Source organism: Trachinotus anak, unplaced genomic scaffold (assembly GCF_046630095.1).
Source record: "Trachinotus anak isolate AG129_WGS33_773 ecotype Australia unplaced genomic scaffold, CSIRO_AGI_Tana_v1 ptg000026l, whole genome shotgun sequence".
NCBI lineage: Eukaryota > Metazoa > Chordata > Actinopteri > Carangiformes > Carangidae > Trachinotus > Trachinotus anak.
Window position 1 is genome coordinate 9,552,835 of NW_027273877.1, and position 21,337 is coordinate 9,574,171.

At 42.7% G+C, this 21,337-nt stretch overlaps 2 protein-coding genes across 3 annotated transcripts in view; one reads left to right on the forward strand and one right to left on the reverse strand.

The window, feature by feature from the left end:
• LOC139609715 (bone morphogenetic protein receptor type-2-like) overlaps positions 1-18,243 on the reverse strand; it is a 37,227-nt gene extending 18,984 nt beyond the window's left edge. The window contains exons 1-3 of the mRNA XM_071464614.1: positions 17,238-18,243; positions 4,764-4,949; positions 2,944-3,123 (exon numbers count right to left, since the gene is read on the reverse strand). Of these exons, the coding sequence (XP_071320715.1) occupies positions 2,944-3,123; positions 4,764-4,949; positions 17,238-17,328 (457 nt within the window). The 5' untranslated portion in view covers positions 17,329-18,243. The remainder of the gene's footprint in view (positions 1-2,943; positions 3,124-4,763; positions 4,950-17,237) is intronic.
• Positions 18,244-18,272: 29 nt separating this feature from the next.
• Positions 18,273-21,337, forward strand: part of dock9b (dedicator of cytokinesis 9b) — a 61,228-nt gene continuing 58,163 nt past the window's right edge. For both annotated transcript variants that reach the window (XM_071464600.1, XM_071464603.1), the window contains exon 1: positions 18,273-19,705. In XM_071464600.1, the coding sequence (XP_071320701.1) occupies positions 19,592-19,705 (114 nt within the window). In that variant the 5' untranslated portion in view covers positions 18,273-19,591. The remainder of the gene's footprint in view (positions 19,706-21,337) is intronic.

The following is a 21,337-nucleotide window of genomic DNA, read 5'->3' on the forward strand; positions in this document are numbered from 1 at the left end:
ATTTGTGATTAATGAAACTGCATTTGCTGTAAGAGCTTGAAACGAACACGCACACACCTTAAATATACCAGCACTTGCCTTGCTGTCATACACCACTACTCTATACTCTGCAGAAATACAGTCTAGAGATCCAGAAAAGCTGCCCAGACGCATACAGAAACACACTCCGTTGCATCAGTCGACACACTGGTACTGCCGTGAGTAATCAGGTTTATCAATAATTGATAGCTTCAAGAGCCTGAGGGTGGCTCTGACAGACATATTAGCATGTATGCGCACACACGCACATGCACTCTGACACACAGGCACACAAACACATACACACATGACAGGGGTCCCCTGAAATGCCTAGGTCAACGAGTTCATAATAAACAAGAGGGTTGTACAGGAAGCCATCTGACAAACACAGACACATGCACACTGACGTGAGCAACACACACACACACACACCCACACACACACCCACACACACAGGAAAGCAGCTTAAAACTACCACACTATTACTATTATTACCTACATTTATACAACCAACAAAATCGTATCTCAAATAATCAAAGTAACACCAAGCCACAGAAATGCAAAGTATATTTACTCAGGTACTTGAGTATTATTTTAAGAAAGTGTTTCTATTTTAAGATATTTTATTCTTAATATTGTCAAAAATTTACAGAAAATTAATTGTTTCCACTAGAAAGAAATCTACTGTATTCCTTAACATAAAACTACACAACTGTTAGTAAAGTACTTAAAGGTGCCCTGTGGAGTTTTTCACTAGCAGTGTTATGGAACATTGTGTTCATGATTAGGCCATTGTTTTGTTTGGTTTGCATGATTTGAAAAACATTTTTTAAAATTGTTTTTGCTAATATTTTATGAGGAAAGCAATGATTTCAACACTTCTGTTAGACGTCTCGAAGGCAATGATTTCAACACGTTTGTTAGACGTCTCGACAAGCACCATGTGTTTTGGTGAAAAACGCCGAAAGTAAACGTGGCTTTTGTAGAAAATTCCACAGAGTGCCTTTAAAATGTGCTCCACCTCTGCCAGCTATATGAAAATGCTGCTTATATTCACAAGGCTTAAAGCAAGGAAAAAAATTCTGTTGTTAGGGTTGAGACATGGTTAGGATTGGCCAGTGAGCCCATGTCCCGGAACACGCACGCAGCACGCTCTAATGCCCACTTCAGATAACAGGCGCACAGAGAGGGCTGGTAAAAACTTTATGGATTTTATTTACGGTCCACTGGCTCACCGGGATTTGTCCCACTATTTCTCATAGCCAGTCTGACTGTGACATGTTTATTATCACAACTGATACAAATCACAAGCGATAGCTATTCTGGAAAACAAACAAAGGGCACTGTGTGTATGAGACGCTAAAAACAATGGCTAGGCTTTGTAGGCTAGAAATATAATAAATGAAGGACAAATACATAAATTAAGCTACCCAGCAGTATATAATGTAGTTAAAATAATAACTATGTAATTAATGCATCAATAATTATAACCCAATAATATAATATTTTTTTATTGAGCAAAGCGCCATTCTTCATTCCTCTTGTACTTTTGGTACATTAAGTTCATTGTGATGCTAGTACCTGTTCCTTTACAAAATAGCACAGTATTTCTCCACTGTAGTTTTATTACTTTTACATAAATGAAAGACCTAAGTTTTACTACCATCACCATGCCCCAAATGTTGTCATCCATGATTCTTAGCTTAAGATCACTCCCAAAGCCAAGTGACTCAAACCATTTCCTACCTCTGATAATAATACTGGTACAAAGCCGCCTTGTCAGGAATGAACATAAAACAAAAGCAGGATTATGAGTTATAATACACCCAAACTTCATCAGGGAAGGAAGTTAATCACACTTCCCTCCAACACCAAATGGTTTTATTCCCCAACTTTCTCCTGTCTTTGCCTCGTCATCTGTTGATTCAGTGAACAGTCACTGACACGCCCGCAGACAGACAGATAGACCAGACGCCTTGTATTCCGTGGAATGCAGAGAGACGACATGGACGGTAGAGAGCGTGTTTATGTGTGGGCAGGAGAGATGATGAGGTGCTGCTGCCGCCGCCACCGCCGCCGCTACTCCCCCCCCCCCTTCCCACCACACACACAGCTTTCATTCACAGCTGAACCGTAAGAAGGAGGAACACTCAACAATAGATCTGTTTGCCTTGTTTGACACCTCACGAACAACTTCAAACACACGAACAGACACTCTGACACAAATGGAATTCAGCACCGAGCCCCTCTGCGCGAAGACTGAAACCACTTCATCTATGCAATTCACAGTTCTCAGCATTCATAATGGATGGCAATCACGAAGTTCAGCGCTAAGCCTTGTAGCTGAATGATGAAGCAGGAGAGGAGGAGGAGGAGGAGGAGGAAGACGAGAGAGGAAGTAGCTGCATGTAGGTGCAGGTACTTTCATACATCCATTCATTCTTTTCTGCCAATAGCTTTGTGTTTCCGAACCGTGTGGGCCCGCATTTCTTTTTTTTTTTCTTTCTTACATTTATTCTGTGCGCCCCCATTGTATAAGAGATGACTGTAACTGTGGCACAAATGTTAAGAGTCTCTCTGGTACATGAAATAGCTCCATAAAAGCTAAAAGTAGTTACCCGAGTCACTTGATGTCGATAATAACAATAATATAGTTTCATCAATCTATCAGTCTGAGTTCATTTCTGAGCCTGAACAGATTTTCAATCAAAGAAATCACAGCTACCTTCTCAGTATAATACATTTCCTCTTGGAGTTCATTCCTGCAGCTGAAATGACCTGATATTTGTCTGACTTGCTTTTGTAGGTTAGTTAAAAATAAATAAATAAATAAATAAAAAAGGAAGCATCATAACTGGAATCTTTTGTACAATGGTGAGTGATAACGTAATAAATGTCAGACTGTGAAAGGGCGAGTGTCCTTACAGATGGGCTGTGCAGTGGTGGGGCTGGGCAGCGGGAAGTCCTCCGTGAAGTTGACGTTGCACATGTCGCTCCCGCAGCAGCAGAAATGGTACGTCCCATTCTGGATCTGTGGGGGGAGGTTGGTCACCACGCAGCGGTCATCACGGCAACCCTGGTGGTCGCCCAGATGAGTCCAGCAACCTGACAGAGAGGGGGTGACAGGAGAGGAGTGAGGATGGGGGGGTCGGAGCCAATGCAGTCAGCTGTAGCCTTCGGCGATATCCAAAATTAGTAAACAATGCAGTAAAATGAGGGCTGCAGGGCAGACTACGCAAAAGAAAAAAAAATTAAATATAAAGAAAAACATAAGGTGGGAAATATGATATTAGGTATTATCCAATATTGGCCCAAGCCTTGTTAGCAGGATTTACATTTTATAGATTTTTTTCAACTACATAAACATTTATGTTTTTATGAGTTAGCCAGACTACTAGATGAAAGTGTTGGCTGTTACCTTGTTAATGTAGATTATAGCTGAGCCCAGTAGCTCGCAGTAAAGTACTGACTGATGCTAGCTGATAGCAATTCCACAAATGTTAGCTATCTTAATAGCAAGAGTGACAACTGAGTACAGCAGGCAGGATCAATTTAGATGATATCTCGTCTGTTCAGCTCAAACTGTTGGACGTACGGTGGCCCTGAAGGTCAGAACAGTTCAGTGTTATTTTGTTTTGTGAAATGTTATTGTGTTTTGACCTTCAGGGCCACTGTATGGATGTGTTGTAGCAGCAGTTTATGTTTTTTTGTGGACCATTACACATTAATCACCACTAAATATAATGCCTTTTTGAATATTATCATTATAAGAAAACAAATATGAGACAGTAATTTTAGGTATATCCCAGTCATGTAGTTATAATCCCTAAATGTGAGCTCCAAATTTTCTAGCTCTGAATTTTCAAGTTCAAATCAACTTAAAGAATATACATATAGAGAATATAGTTATAGATTTATTTATTTTTATTAGATTTATATATAGATTTTGTAATTGCCTGAAAATCCTCATTGGTTTAGTGAAATCTAAAACTAGTTATATGTCTAATATCAATTTAGCAGTATTTTGTGGCTCTCCATAAATGTAAAGACTTCAGTATTGTTTATTGTCCCTCTTGGATGGAGCTGTGACCCCTTAGAAAGCTACTTAAGCCCCCCCCCCCCCCGGCAGGGATTTGTGTACCTTTTCAGTAAAACTATAGTCTGTGTCCTGACAGGAAAACAAGTCAGCTTCCTGGCCATTTTGACATTTCCTAAAAACTCAAAGCCCAATCACAAAGCCTTTTTTTTCAGTCATGGTGCATAAAAGTAATTGTTTTCATTATCTGTTTCTCTGCAAATTATTTTTTCATTCAATCATTTCGTCTCTAAAAGGTCAGAAAAGAATGAAAATGTCCATCACAATTCATTAAAGCTTAATGTGATGGCATTAAATGTCTTGTTTTTGTACAGAAGACAAAAAAAAAGAATATGGAAAATGTTTGCCATTCTTATTTGAAAAATTACACAGCTAAAAAATCAATAATTAAAATGGTTGCAGATTCATTTTCTGTCAACTGAGTGTCTAATTAATTGGCCAATAGTTGCAGCTCTGCAATCACAAATGATAAAATCCTGGCATGAATAATTGGTAATAAAAATATATAATGTCTTCTAAGCCTGTGTCCAGCGAATTAAAAAAAATATGTTTGTATCTAAGAGATTCATAATTTCTCCTGGGACACAGGATGTCATGAGTGAAATTTGTGTCTATTAGGAAACCGCAGGCACTGCTTCTCTCATTGTACCTTGTTTGACTAGTCGCACTTCGCCCGGAAGACTTTTCTCCCACAGGCCGAAGCAGTGGCTGCCCTTGGCGCATCGGATGGTGGTGTTCTCTGGGGAGACCCGGCCCTCGCCACCGGCCACCCGCTCCACCTCCCACTGCTGCTGCTGGTCCGTGAAGGCACACTCCCTCTCCTCGCCCTGCGCCGCTGTGAAGAGACAGAGGGGTTCGGAACTGAGTCGAGGCAGTTTGTGGGTTTGGGTTCATCAGCACGTGTGGCGAGGAGAGAGGGAGACATTCATTTATGCTGTTTCATCGCATCTCTTTATCGATTGCTTCATTCCACCGACACGCTGACACTTAACATGCACATTTTGGAAGGAGATTTTCACCCCGCTCTCTCATATCAGCCCTTTCCTAATAAACCAAATGCACATCCACACATTACAATTCCATTAAATACACACACATACACTCATTTCCTGTCTCCTAAAGCAGCTACAGAGACAGATTGATACTCGTGCTGCGTCTCGTAGCTGTCTGCCTGCAAAGTCTGCTGCCTCTCACGAACTAGAAGATCAATAGAAATACCAATTTATACTGTAGCCTGAAGGATATAACGCAAACACATAGAGGTGCAGAGGAAAAGTGGGCACAAGGGCTCAAAGCAATTCAATTAAAAGCATAAATCTATACTGCAAGAAAAGCATGAAAACGCACATTAAAGCTCTCGTCTCGAACGTCACAAATTCAACTGGTTTATAACCCGTGCCCAAAGTTTGTTTTCTGTGTTGTCTTTACAGAAACTTCAGGCCGTGTCAAATGGTGTTTCGGGTGTAAAGAAAAGCCAGAGAATACATCCAGTTGTGCAACAGACAGTTTGCTTGTTGATCTGCAGTGACCGTCTGGGAGGGTGAGAGCCGCGCCAGGGAAAAACAGTTTGAGCCATTGTCAGAGTGTGTGTGTTTGTGTACATGACCTGCATTGTGGGTAATTTCAGATAAGGGAAACATGACATTACTCCCAGCTCCTCCCTTTCCTCCATCCATCTCGGAAGGGAGGGAGTTGAGGGTGTGGAGTCTGCTCTGGAAAGGGGAGGGGTGGTGGTGGTGGCTGTGCTCTGTGCTCTGCCCAAGGTCAAGTTAGCCTGTGTGGGCAGAGGCTGCTCGATGGAGCGTTAGCTCTGCTGGGCACGGCGCCAACTTTCCTCCTCTGCTCCCACCGGCAGATAAAGCTATCAACCCCGGCCTACTGTGGGCCTCGGCTGCCCTCAACCTGTGGGCCTTCACTGCCTACTGTTCCAGGGGACTGACTTTGCCAACAGGGGGAGGCATGCTGTGTGCACAGAGAGTGGGAAATGAGTTCAAACTGAGGGTTAAAAATGTGGAGGAATGTTCATTTTGATGAGGAAACTGAATTTGAATGAGCTTGCGATGCCACAGCCAGGGTTGGCGGTTCGATTCCTGGCGGGGCAGACGATCCTCCGCTTGTATTTATATCCAGCACATTAACAAGCTCTGGGTTAAAATGCCCACCAAATGGTTCACACTTCAAAATTATCATTGATATTATATCATACTGCACAGATTCAATCATATCTCCCACCTTCTATCCAACCCAATGCTGTTTAGAAACAATCCTATCTCTACCCCATCCATGAAATGCACAAACAGATACTAAGCAGATTAACAAGGACACTAAAAAGCAGTCGTCTTCCAGAGCTGTGCTTCCATTTGAGCTCAAAGCCAGCTCCAGCTCTTCACATGGAAGATATGAAAAAAATAACTGTTCTCAGAAGACTTTCCCCAAAATGAACATCAAGTCTACCATCAAACCAGAGTGATTACCAAAGATGATGCATAATGGGCAGATATTCATTCATATTTTACCACAGAGGAGGGATCGGCTCTGATCTATTGGAGTTCAGCTACGTCCACAATTACACGCTTTCATTTCCAAACAGCTTTTTCAAATGAAAACATTCTCTGTCCGGATGTCCAGCATGTTTTAGCTTCATATGTGACCACACTAATGCACCTGAAAACACACAGCATTCATGTTGCTGGGCACGCGTGAGACGATGTAAACAGGGAGCAGATTGTCTGACATCAAACTCGAAGAGGAGAAGAAGAAGAAGGCAGAAGAGGAAGACAGCGGGCACAGCAAACAATAACAACAACAACATGTGGAATGGCAGCAGGAAGTGCCGGGGCAGCAACACGTCTGTGGGGACTTGTGGGGGAAAAGAACGCAGCGTGACTGGTGTATGCAGATAGTTTTTGTTTGACGCAGATCACTGGGAGCGAGCTGGAAACGTTCAAAAGCCAGTGAGCAAAGAGTGTTTCACATGTCCTATCGTGTCCTGAGATGTTACCGTTACTGCTTGTGAAATATACTGCTGACTTTTTAAAAGGAATAATTTCACACCATGGGTCTGTTAAACTACTGTTGACACACTGACTATATGGAGGCGTGTCCATGTGTGTGTGTGTGTTAGCACACTGTAGGTGTAGCAGCCTCTGTTTTCTGGGGATGCAGGATCCAAATCTGCCACTACAACACTCATCATCATCATCATCATCGTCGTTATTACTGATAACACCATTGCCTGTGGGTATTACGATTATCATTTCCATTATAACAATCAATAATCAACACATAAATTAACACATATTAGTGTGGATGTAGCTTAGACAGCTTGTAAATATGTATATAATATATAATATATATATAATATGTAAAACTCTTAATACAAAAATAACACTATGTCATAACAACACTGTTATTTAAGTTGTATTCCATTCTTCTGATAATATGTAAGGGATGGTGGTTTATCTGCAGCACAATAAGCAGAGTTTTTATGTGTTCTCTTTATTTCCCTCTCCATTATCTATCACTGAAAGCACAGAGTATTTTAAGCCGTCCTTGCTACCAAGGGACATGTTAACAGACAAGTGCAGACAAGTGTGCTCTTGCAGCAGAATATAAATTTTATGTGTGTGTATTTATATATATATATATATATATATATATGTGAGTAGGAAAATAATATTCAGGTAAGTATCATTTTAAACAATGAAATAAAATTAGTCAAAAAATTATTTGTTTTATGAAGCCACTTCAGCATTAAAACAAAGGTTACAAAGGTTGATTGTCATGCCAATGCTTTTTGTGAATTGTCTTCCAAATGAACAGGGATGGAAGATTTGGTAGCAGAACAGTGAATCATATCTGAATTGACCATTCATAAAACCCTTCCCCTAAACAGCAATTGTAGTAACTCGGTACTGCTGAGAGCAAAAGTTCAGTGGATAGATTAAACAGTGTTTGTCTGCTCAAAGCTATGACCTTCACAACTACATTACTTCCTACAGTAGTAACTCAGCGCTTGTCACAAGTGTCTGCATTTTGTAGCATTATTTTATGGGGGTTAAGCTAAAACAAATAAAACAAACAAACTGCCCTATTTCCAACCAGCACAGCCACCGTGCAGTATTCCTCCACTGTGTGAGAGCCAGTAATAAATGCTACTGCGTCCAGCAACACCAGTCAAACTCGTGACAAGTGAAGTATTGTTTTTTTTTTTTATCAACACAAACACGCATTAAGCTAACCTCTGTGGTGCTGGTCAAAGTACGTAAGTTAATCTGCTAAAAAGAAGTAACGACCTAATGTTATGTTTTTCCTTATCACACTAAATAATTATTTAGGTCTATTCTGCTTCTGTTTGTCCACGTCTACTGAGAAATGTTGACTGCTAGCTTTAGCCTTGAGCTTGTTAGCATGATATCGTTTATATATAGCCACTGACGGGATATTTAAGACCCTTTGCGAGATTCTTGTTTTAAAAAACGAGTCAATTTGAAACATTTCGTACATGTCGTGAAGCTGTCTGAAACCAAGGACCGAGTGTTTTGGAGTGAACGCTGATCCCGTTATCTTTGTAAACTGTATTTGTGTGATACAAGATAATATGAGAAGATCATCCACCAGCTCTGATTTGGGAATTTTAAATTTAGCCGTTTCATTTAGGTCAAGACACAACGTGCCTTCCATGACTGTAACACTCAATCTCTTGTCCAATTTTTTCCGACAAATTACTTGACAGCAGTCAGTTCTGACAAGGTACAAGGGTTAACATGAAGCCAGCCTCAACAATGATCTTTCTTGCTTCTAATATGCTTCCTTTTTTTTAATTAGCATAACCCAGCAATCAGGGGGGGAGCGAAGGGTTAAAGAGAGGACATGAGCTGTAGAGGAGGAAGTCTTGTAAAAGGAGGAGAAACATAAAGAAACAATAGAAGGAAGTGCAGAGCTGGTGACAACACCCATAGACAGGACTGAGAGAACAGAAATCCATACAGCAGAGTATCTCCTGTCTTTCTCTGTACACCAACATTAATTTTTAATATTTCTACTGCAATTCAAGGCTGTGAAATGAAAACCCCATAATAATGTTCACTCTAAAAAAAAAAACCAAAAACTGATACAGCAGATAAAAGGCGTAGTTTTATCTAGAAATTGATTTTGGGTTTTCACTCACAAGTACGATTGATTTTTGCATTTCATTGTCGTAAGGAAAAAAAAAAAGGTTATTACAGCAATTTTGTGGGATTAATACAAAGCAAGAAAAAAAAAAAAGAAATGTCTCGGTGTGAAGTAGGTGTCAAGCTTTGTGACAAAGATGCATGTGAAGAGTAGTTTTATCCTTTATCCTTCACTTTGTTTCATGTCATCTAAGGTGGAGTACAGCGCCAGGAACCATGTCCACAATCCCCTAAACCTTCACCCCCCTCCCCTCGCCGACTTCAACCCGTGACCAATGTCTGACTGAAATAACATTATGACACACTGACTGACGTGCACCGCATTAAATAGTTTCATTGTGCCGGCGCGGCTGCACATAACAAGCGTGCATGAGATTAATGGAAAGCACGGACTGATCAGACAGGAGCTTCTTTAATTCCCACTTCCTCCAGATTCTTAACAAAAAGGGGATATTCGCCGTCTGAAATATATTTATTGGATTTAGTTGCTCAATACATGGGGGAAACTGAGGAGGGGGACCGCGTAACATGGGGTGGAAGTCAAACCCTGGCAAAGCAGCTTTTACTCATTTGCAGTCTGAACCATAGGAGCACTCCTGTAGCTAGTTTCCATTGGTGTGCCTGCAGCTCTGCTTGCCTGTGGTTGGTTCTTTGACTAAATTCTGTGTTTCTGGTTGGACGCCAGTCTGTGTCTATCTCTGATTGGTCGTGGCAGGCTCTGTCCCTGGGTCCGCTCTGTAGAGCTTGCTGTGTGATCTTGGCTTCCACTGCAGTATTGGATTGTGGGTCAGAGTATGCAGGCAAGGCCAGTGGAGTGAGGCAGATGAGAGAGAGAGAGAGAGAGAGAGAGAGAGAGAGAGAGAGAGAGAGAGAGAGAGAGAGAGAGAGTCATATCAAAAGAGTACAGAGTAGTTTTTGCTCCAAGCCTGTTCATTGGATGATGGCGGGCACTGCTGAGTGTTTACCCATGGCCCAGTTATTTGCTAATCCCCCCCAATTGGCCTTCAGCACACCCTCCCACCCACTCGGACTACCCCCTTCCCCTCAGCCTTGCTGCTAAAAAACAACAGCGATCTAATCTGGCTCTCTCCTTCCTACTGCCAAGGCCCACAGGAGCGACGCAGGACACGGCAGTCTGAGACTTGATTAAAAGTCACCCAGTGCACTGATGTGTCGGCTGTTTTCTCTCCACAACTGGTTCCGAGTTCACATCCAGGATTAGAGACAGAAACAAGAGGGTGGGAGGGGGAGGGAGCAAAAAAAAAAAAAAAAACAGAAGAGGCTTTCTTGACTAAAGGCTGAAACGTGCTTGATGCACCCGTGCACAGCCCATCTCCTCTGCAGACACGCGTGCACCGTCCGCAGCCAGTGAAGTATATAAGTTGTGCTCTCTCGCTTGGCCTTTAGGATGAAGAGCTGCCACAGCGCTGCCTTTCAACACTTCCGATTCCGTGTCGGTATCAGCCCTCCCCCGTCTCTCTCTGCACGTTGTTTACCTTTGCCGGTGAGCACACACCGAGAACCCTGCCACCGATAACGTGCCGCGCACGGACAAAAATGCTCACAGAGGCTCTATCTGTGCGCACGTGCACGGTATTTTCAATATTGCAAAAAAAAGGCTCAGGCTGCTACGCCCTCAGAGACACGCTTCGCCCCTAATCGTGCCTGCTGCTGCTGTTTGGGTGCACGCTTGTTGCTGAGGTAGGATGGATGAGATTCAAGGGTATTTGCTGACACCCCCAATTTTCCAAGTCCCCTGGTTGAATTTAAAGATGTGGGAGGGAGGGGTGAGCGTGTGGGCTTTAATCTATCCCATCTGTTGCCCTGGGACTGCCCCCCTCCCCTTAAAAACACCACCATTCTGTCTGTGTCTGTCTGGGTCTGGTACAGTTATGCTAATCCTGGGGTTTATACTACCCTCAAAGCTCAGAGGCCTCCATTATTATTGACCATGATGCATTTATACCAAAATCCTTCCCTCCTCCTTTACACCGTAACTTTCCTGACTGTGTGACGAAAACACAGACGACATAGTGACAAAAGTGGTGTTTGCTATCACACCACGGGGGGGCGGGGTATAATCTCAGATTATTTATGAACAAGCAAAAGTTTTGTTTAAGGCTGCGTCTGAATTTAGCCTTTGTTTATGGCAACATCATTTCCTTGTTGAATGAATGAATGGACGGATGGATGGATGAATGACGGGCTTGACGGCCCACATAAAAGCATGACAGGCTGATTTTTCCCTACACATCCGCCCACGCCCACACCCCCGGAGGCCTGTGGTTGTCTGGTATGACGGGGCTTCACCTGTTCCTGTGAGAGCTAACTGGTGTGGTGACGTCACAGCAAACTAAGACCTCTTCCCTTTATAAAAAAAAAAAAATAAAAAAAAAAAAAGAGTAAAGACGAAACAATTCAAGATCAAAAGGATATCGGCAATTAACCTGATATTCAATAATTAATGTATATAAGCAAAAACATCAAATATTTCCAAGTTCCAGCTTTGACATTGCTTTTCATTTTCTTATATCATAGTAAACTTAATAAAGGTTTCGCAATGTGGACCAGAAAAAACAAAACAAACTGGTTTAAACATTTTATAGACTCAATGATTAAATTAATTGAGAAAATAACTACGAGATTAACTGATTAAAACAATTATGATCAAATGGACCTTTTCACTAGAGCTCCACCAATGAATCATCCAGGCCATTGTACCTAATTACTGAAGTATTGTATCTGAATATACTGACTGATAAGTAATAAATTGATTTGAGTTAATATAGAAACAGCATCACTATTTTGGAGTTTGTCCACAAGTTGATTTACACGGTAAAATGTCCCACTAAGTATGTATCTTGTCCTATACACAATAACAATAGTATTAATAAAGTTTATTTATGTGGCACCTATCAGAATCAGAGATTACAAAGTGTTTACAAGGACAGATTTAAAAACAGGGCAACACATTACACTGTAAAAAACATCCTCTGCTCTCCTCAGCTGTTTTTTTTTTTCTTCCTCTTCATTTGTTCCTTGTAACACTGGGAACCAAGAACTGCTGCTGCAACTATTGTAAGCTGATGTAGGTCGAAACACATCAGGCTTAAAACATATACGGTATACAGGGGACAACTACAAAGAGAGCAATAGCCACAGATTAGTCATCCCACCTACCAGAGAATGAAAATAACAGGTCCAATCTCACCTTAAAGCCTTGCAGTGGCTAATACTCGTCTCTTTAATACGTCTGACCATGAAAACACAAAAACCTCTATCCAAATCAGTTCAGTCCATACCCTGAGCAACATTTATTGCACGCTCTAGACTTATTGTCGCTGCTAGTCAAGAACACTTCATGTTAATCATAGGCTGTCACTCTGAGTTACCATCTCAAGGCTGCACCTTTTGTTTTCTAAAACATCCACTAATTTCTCCTTTTTGCCAAACCAGAAGATCGAGTGAACACTGCGCTATTGTATCTCACTTTGCCTTTACCTCTGCTCAGAACTCCAAGGTACTAAGAGGAGCAGACATTGATTTTTTTCATCTAATAGAGTACAAGGCTAGCTGTATTAGAGACCAAATGCCCCCCCCCCCCCCCTTTCCCCCCCCCTTTCCCACCCCCTCCATTCCTCCATTCATTGGTCCGTTTCTAGCTGCAGTCAGTGTCATCGCTTCTCACGAAATAATGGATATCTCATGAAATATCTCACGACGTGGACTGAGTGCAAAACACTGAATCGGAGCACGTGCAGTGCTGTTATACCCTCCAGCCTCTACATCTACTTTTTTTTTTTTTTTTTTTTTTTTTTTTAATTCTTACTGTGTAAATTGCTTTGCTCCAAATTGCTGGCTCCGAGTGAGAACACATCATTTAACCACCTCTATTTTTACTCCTACACACGGACTGCTTCACCGTTTTACAACTGATTTTAGCATGTTATGAGCTTTTACTACATTTATTATCCTCGTGTTTACCTCCAGTGGAATGCAGCATCACATCCCAAAAAGACCATATTGCGCATTCAGCAGTTTCGCTTTAGGGTCAGTGGTTATGCTCCTGATTCTGACATCGCATCACACACACATCCACACTACTCATGCATAAAAATTTGTTTTTTATTACTTGATTTTTCCTCATTCTCGTGCTGCATTCTTACAGTCTCTGGCCTTCATTATAGCCAACATACAAAAATATGAATTTGGTATAAGCTGGTGGCTTCATTTTCATTGTCTGTTTGCAGAAAAACACGGTTATTTTTTATAATCAGTTAATCCCTTGTGTCATTTTTTGAAAGAGAAAATGATCCAGTGATAATAATGGTCCAATGAGTCAAACCTAATGAACCAAAGACGCTGCCTTGTTTTATTCCACTCACTCTTCGTCCTTGTTTGGCCACTAAGGTCTTCTGCACAACGGCGTAACTGACTTTAAGTGATTCCTTAAATATAAGACCGAGATAAGGAGAAAATCTGTAATACTTCAGTGAACATTTTAAGGAAACCTTAAGGAGAAGACTTAGAAGGTGCTTTGTGCATCAGTTCTTATTTTAAAGAGATCTTAAGTCGGACTTAAGGTGCTTTGTGCAACTGGCCCCTGGTGCCTACATTACCCACAAAGCGACCAGACTGACAACAGTTCATTCAGAAATTTGCAGTACTCCACAACACCTGGAAACACACTGATGTGAAATCAGTGGAGATCCCCATTAATCGACAATGCATATTTGTTAGTTGCAGCCCATAATAAATATATCTTGCACTCACTCTGCATGGTTACAACCCTTGCTTTCCTTGTTTTCAACGTGTCTAAGCTGCCATTATTGAGGCCAGTTCCTCAGCATTTCAGTAATTCTGATTCATCCCTATCTAGGTCTTCTCCGACAAACTTCATTATTAAAAACTGATCAGATCCAAAGTCTGACAGCAGCCTGTACCCAACTCATCAGATTCTGCAGGCTCCAGTCTAAGCTAGCAAACTCGCCGGCACCAAGCATTGCGTCTGTAATCTCGAGCCAGTAACTTCACTTTTTGCTGAGCTGCTAATGTGACCGCGGAGCTGACAGCTTGAAGAGCCCCCTCCCCCCGACCATGGCCCACGGCGGCCCAGAGAAACGGCCCGGTTGGCTGTCAACGCCACAGTATGGGGCCTACAAGACACAGCTTCAGGGTTTGGACAAGCAGAGCAAATGAGCATTCCATTTTATGCTATGGTATAATACATCTGCTCTAATCCTCTTTGGACCCCCAAACCTCCGGCTTACCTGGGACAACAGTAAAAACACGCCCTGGATGTGGGTTGTGGCATACATTTTGAGCATCAATATGCTACGAGTTTGGATTTTACTTGTTAAAAATTTGAGTGTCAAGAAAAGCCCCAAACTAATGGCACTGCTTAGGAACACCTGTGGTCACACCGCAGGTAGTGTCTGCAGGCTTGTGCCATGCTTGGAAATGTTTCTACTCCAGATTTTGTAGCAGCAGGCACACACCCACACGCTGATTAGTCACAGGGGACAGGGAGCGGAAGGACAACCCGAGCTCCGCTGCAAACAGGTTAAACACATGACAGTCGGAAGGAAATTAATAATAATTTGAAAAAGAACCGAACGGAGGTAATAGGCAAGTTGGGGAAAGGGAGTGATGGGAGGCGGTAATGTTGTTGGAGCTGGGGGGGCAAAGGGAAAGGTGCCAGGTCAGACAGATGACTAACATGCTCCTGCAGACTATTAGGCCCTCTGCTTCCTCGCATCATCTTCATCATCATTACAAGTAGCATCCCAAGAAGTAGGCGGTGGGATCTCTGCTTTGCATTAATGTAACAGCAGTATAGAGTGAGTGGTTTGGGTCCTGTCTCTTTACAGCCATTACAAAGTCTGACTGCGGCCCTAATTAATTTTGCTCAGTGCAACGATTTGGATTTATTGGCTGTTTACATGGCACGCATACATTTAGGTATCCATTAATCGTCCTAGTATTGATTATTGAGGGGATACGTCAATCCTCTGCCATTCACGGTAGTCGTTAAACCGCTCCAGGGGACTACTAATTTGAATATCACGTCTCATAAAGGTGATCTTATTGAGGCAATTTCACTGTGAGAAATCTTTCAGGATAAATGACAGCATTACATTTCGTTCTTTATAATGATTTGTGGTGGGGGAGATGCTTCATGTCCTGATCTCACTGCTGAACCAAAACCTCAGGACCAAAACCTCTCGCCACAAAAATAGCTTCTTCCCATCTGCTATTAGCCTCATCAACAAGGCTAGAGAGCCCCACTGTTGCTGATCAATTGCACCAATCACCAGAAAAAATTCCTTGTATGTGAAAGCATACTTGGCAATAAAACTGATTCTGATTCTGATTCTGATTCTGATTCTGATTCTGAAACACGCCTCTTCCATATCTTAAAGGTCCTGTATTGTATAAAGTGAGATGTCCATGTCTTTTTTGATTATAGATCAGGTCTAGGTTCTATATTAATACTGTGAATGTATCAAAGCCTCAGTCCACAGAGAAATGCACACAACCTGAGCCTTAAAATGAGCCATCAGGACTTCCGTAACTTTGTGATGTCACAACAAAGCAGCCAGACTCAGAGCCTCTCTTCTGACTGGCTCACTGGCCTGTTGTTACTAGAGCTCCAGAGAGAAGCCTGAGAGAGGAGATGCAAAACTACACTGAGATGGTTTTTGGTTCTTAAAACCACAAATATACAGCATCTGCTTATGGATCAACACTTAAAATAAAACACTTGAAAAGTGTAAAATACGGGACCTTTAAGTTAAAGTAAATACGTTTTTCCCTCCTCCTCTTCCTTCCTCCTTGATTTTCATTTTATTAAAAGTGGTAATTTAAAAAAAACAACCTCAGACTACCACTTGTCTGTTAAATGCAAATATAAATGCAAATAGTTGCAAATAGGGAAAGAGTCTCTCAGCATTATCTATGTTAAGTAATGAGCAGTCACACTGAGTATTCAAAATTACACTCCACACTCACATATTTCCCTCTGCAAGAGCGGCTATTATTATAGGCTTCTGATAATACCCTGTCTATGAACGTATGGAGGAGCCACAACAATAACACGCACTCACAGAAATGATAATACATTATTAAGAGCCTGTTTGTACACACATTCACACCCACACCACTCAGATGTAACACCGGATGAGGAAACCAGGCTACACAAGACCGCCGGTTTTCTAAAACACTGCCAAAGCCTGAGCAATATGTTGAACCTCTATCACCCAAATTTCCCATCTTGCAAAATACCTTTCCTGCCTTCCCACACATTCCAGCATTTTTCCCTTGCATGCACTGTTCCTCCATCTCTGTGCAGCCCTGCTACTATCTTATCATGCTCAAGGTCTCACAGAAGCCTGGCTTCAGCCCAAAGTCTTGAACAGGGGGCACAACTTGGCAGACAAGGACTGCGGTATGTTTGGCAGTGTTTTTCCAGGCCTTTGTACACAGAATGATTAAAAGGGAGCCAGGGCTGCATTTGCTGCTCTGTTCAGGAGGCGATATCTGCGAAGGTTTACTTAACTACAATGAGATGAGCCTCACAGAAATGGGCCAGGCAGACAGGCAAGATGGAAAGGACAGATAAGGGACAGACAGGCACACAAGCACAACACAAGTATGTGATGATATAATAGAATTATGCCTGATATTGTTTGCCCACAAGGAAGACTATCTATATTAAAAGATTATTATACAAAAATAACACTGAGGCTGCCCCAGCCCAGGAACTTAATTTGGGTACAAGCTGAAGTCGCTTCCAGCAGCGACATCTGCAACAACCCGGTTATGTGAACGAAATACAGACAGCAGAAACCAAAAGGAAGGCATCAAATATTTATGAGAAGCCCATTTCGCTTCCCCCCCGCCCCCCCCCCCAAAAAAAAAAAAAATCAATTTAATAATAAGCCACTCACCAGCCACAGAAGTCAGGAGAATAGTCAGGCAGAAGCCAAATTTAGCGAGTGATTTCATTGTAATTCGGCCCCCAGCCATGACAGTGTGCATCGACTTTGGTGCTGTAGTTGGAGCTCCTCCGAGTCTCGTCTTGTTTATTCTTGGTACCTCTGCTTTTTCAGCGACCACTCTTGTCTTCTTCCCCCCCCCCCCCCTTGATTTCCTCACGTCAGCTCAATAACTTGAACTGCTCTCTCAGGCATGGAACAACACATTTGAGAACCGACGCGAAAAAGGGCGCTGTTGTGTTGAGGTCGGCTGAAGTGATTTGATAACTAGCGCGAACTGCTGGCGAAAGTTGAGTCGGTCCAGCTATCGGCTCCGGCAGAACGCAGGCAGATGAACCAAGCAGCTAACTTGTTTCACGGATCTGCCATTTACAACTAGCCAGCGACCAACGTCCATATCTGCTTGCTAACATGCTAGCTGCCTAGGGCGACCGTCTGGCACTAGAAAACTTAGGCAAACAGGCTAAATATCATAAAAATAACCAACGCACAAATAATTTGCCTATACACAGATAATTTCCAGTTGTACACTTTCAAAAACCATCCACTCCTTCCACACTACAGGCAGGAATTCGGCATACAGAGCTTAGCCAATTAGCTCGGTTATGTTGCAAGCGCACTGCTATCGACGCTAACTGGCGCTAGCCTAATAGCTAGCCAGTGAGTTTTTCGCGTCCCATCATATTTCACGATCTTCCTTGTGGCAAAAAAAAAAAAAAAATCACAAGTAAACCGCGCCTACAGCGAGCTTTTCTGGTTTGTGAAAGACGGAGATCATTACTCCGGCGCTGGCAGACGGCGAGGGAAGAAGATGGATATCTCTTCGTCTGATCCTCGGCAGCGTTTGGCATTGACGGTTTGGAGCTCCGCTGGGCAGTCAGACAGACAGGCAGGGCGGCTGGGAACGCCTCGTTTGCAGGCTTGTCTGGACCGCTCGTCTCCGGTATCAGGTTGCTGTGGGTTGGTGTTGGGGGTGGAGGACGGTCCTACACAGCCGGGAGGGGCGCTTCAGCGCCGCTGTGCCGTAGACTATGGATACAACACCTAGGGAAAATATGCTGCGTTCAGGGTCTCACTGTGCTGTCTCAAATAGTTTTTAATTGAAAGATTTTTGAGATGCTGCTGATAGGTCTATACATTTCCATCGTTGCATGCACTGTAAAACAAAGAGTCTGTGACGGTGCAAATAAACAGGGGCAAATGTCCCAGCAGTTTGCACATTTGTTCAACAAATTCTAAAATATCGAGAGGGTTAAAATACTTATTAAACTATTATTATTATTATTATTCCATCCATCCATCCCACCGAGTCGCGGATATTATTATTATTATTTTTTTATTATTATGAATAGTATTATTATTATTATTAGTAGTAGTTGTTGTTGTTGTTGTAGTAACCGATTTCAATGTTTAAGGCTTAAAAACATTAACATTTCACAAAGTTCACAATATTTCTCAGTATTCTCCCGATTGTTTTTAAACGCATCACAATAGAATCAACTATTAGTATTACTTTGCTGCCTCTGTGTGGTCGCATAACGCCATAAAATGCCTAAATCCTAGTGCACAGGGTGTGTTTGTGTAGCATTCCTGCAGTAGTATGGCTAAAACAATAATTATGCCAGTAGGTGGCAATGTTAGCGTGTGCCTACGGCAGGACTGTGCGGTTTGTTGTTTTATAACCTTAAGATAGCATTTAGTTCTGCTCAAATACTTTATGCGGCTCGTTTTCATGCAGCAATCGAGGCATTAATTGTTGCCTGAATTGCCTGTGATATTTTTTTTTAACACTATCCATGTTATTATATGAGCCAGAAGATGGGGGGAAAAAAACAACAAAGTGGTGTTTTTGGACTCTATAAAGTCACTGTTCAGTGTCTCACAGCCACATTGTAGAAATAAGGCCGTCATGTTATTTACTGTAGCCGTCAGGTATGATGGATGCATTAGTTTACAGTGCCGTCCCACCGGGGCATTATTATACCGAGGAAGAGGGGCGTGACAGTTGCGCAAGGGACCTCCGCTTGCGGGACAGAGCGCAGCAGGCTTTGGATGTTGCACTCCGGCTGCTGTTGGCCGGGGAAATCATCATCGGGAAATCCAGCACCACGATGTCTACCGCGACCGAGCTGCTATAAAGTTGAGGTGACGCGTAAATGTCGAGATAAAACCCGCGTCAGGGGCGCATTTACGCGCGTCGAGCGGTCTGGAGCGGGGGACCTCAGCCTGCGCAGCGCCGCTTGGCACAGCCTCTCATATTCTGGTCTTCCATTCACCTGGCCGTCTGATGACAGGTGGGCCGCGCCATGGCGTCTGCTCCACCTGAAGCGAGGAAGTTTACCCGGGGGCTCAACAAGCCGGGCACCGCCGCAGAGCTGAGGCAAAGCGTCTCCGAGGCTGTCAGGACGTCCGTGTTGATGGTAGGAGGAAAAGCTCCGCTGTTGTGCACTCACACAGGAAAAGTGAATACAAACATGCAATATATAATAATATTTTCAGGTCAGGAGGTCAGAGGTCAGAGGGAGCTACAGAACAGCAGCTAGATATAGCACGAAATCCAAGGCCTTGCTCAAGGGCAGTGCTTTTTAGTCAAAAGTTGGACCATTCACTCATGAATATGTGCATATTCTCTGTTGTGTGACTCCTCTGGGTGTGTATTATTACAACTTTCTCAAAGGGGTTGCCAGGTAACTGAAATATACACCACCAACTCTAAAGGGATAAGAAAGACCATACACCCACACACACACACATACACATGCACAGACTTACCAGTGCATGCACACCTCTGTCATCTGACCCCATCAGGTTGGCCTTGCAACCAGATAGGGTTGACAGAAACAGCTGATCAATGACAGAGGTAAAAAAAAAAAATGACCAGAGCTGTTCCCTCATAAGTTACTCCTTGAATGTGGATTGTGTTTTATTGTCTCTGTAGACTCTACCGTTTGTGGTTCAGTTTACCTTCTGTATGCTCATCCTTAGAGACTTGTCCACAGCACTGTCGTGACCACCCCTGTGGCTGTGTCTTGTTACATAATGGCGATCAATATGCCACTTTTCTGCAACTAATGGCTTTTGCTGTCAATTACGGCCGTGCCTACTGATCCTGTAATGAAGAAATCCAAAGGCACAGACAGTTTGGTCTGATTTTAAAGGTCCCACACTTCACACTTTTCGGGTGTTTTATTCGAAGTGTCGATATCCATAAGAAGATATGTTTGTGGTTTTAAGAACCAAAAGCATAAAGAAGTGTACCAATAGGGCAGTACATTAGCTGACGTTTGTGTATGGAGAAGTGTATGTGCTCTCACCAAGTCACCCAAATGTAGCTTTTTACTTTTAGACAGAGTCAGGCTAGCTCTTTCCCCCTACTTTATGCTAAGCTAAGCTAACTGGCTGCTGACTCTACCTCAGTGGTGCGCTTGCGTCGGTGCAACAGCTCCACTGACTTGATATCGGTTGTTATAAAGTAGATGGTCGGCTGTTTTGTGGGAGGGGCAGGACATACAACGGACATCTTTGGCGTTGTGAATGGATTCTCATGTAAAGTCAATTTTCGGGACTTTTTTTGTCCTAATACTGGGGACTCCAAAAGCACCGAAAACTACCTTTCCCATAATGCAACAAACAGCATATTTGATTAAACTGTCCTCACTTGGTAAATGTCAGCATCTTTCAAATGCCTTCAGTTTATAACACAGGTCCTGGTCTTTTAGCCCAGGCTCCAATAAGTCTCGAAGCCCAGGCTGATGCAAACCTGATGGCATCACTATGACAACATCAGGGTTATTTTCTCAGACTTGTCAAAGCGTTTGCAGAGTGAGAAGACATTATATAACTGTTTTCTCGGGCAGAGTAGTAATCCCCTTGAATAGTAAACTGACTTTCGCTGTATGTGTAAACCTTTAACTGACCCCGGTTCATTTAGCTCAGGCTGAATTAGCAGGAATGGCTATTTAAAGTTAACCAAAACTACATTATCTATTCATTTTGCGTCTTTCGGGTGAATCAAAGGCAAATGCTTTTTACGCCTAATTAAGCGCCTGTTA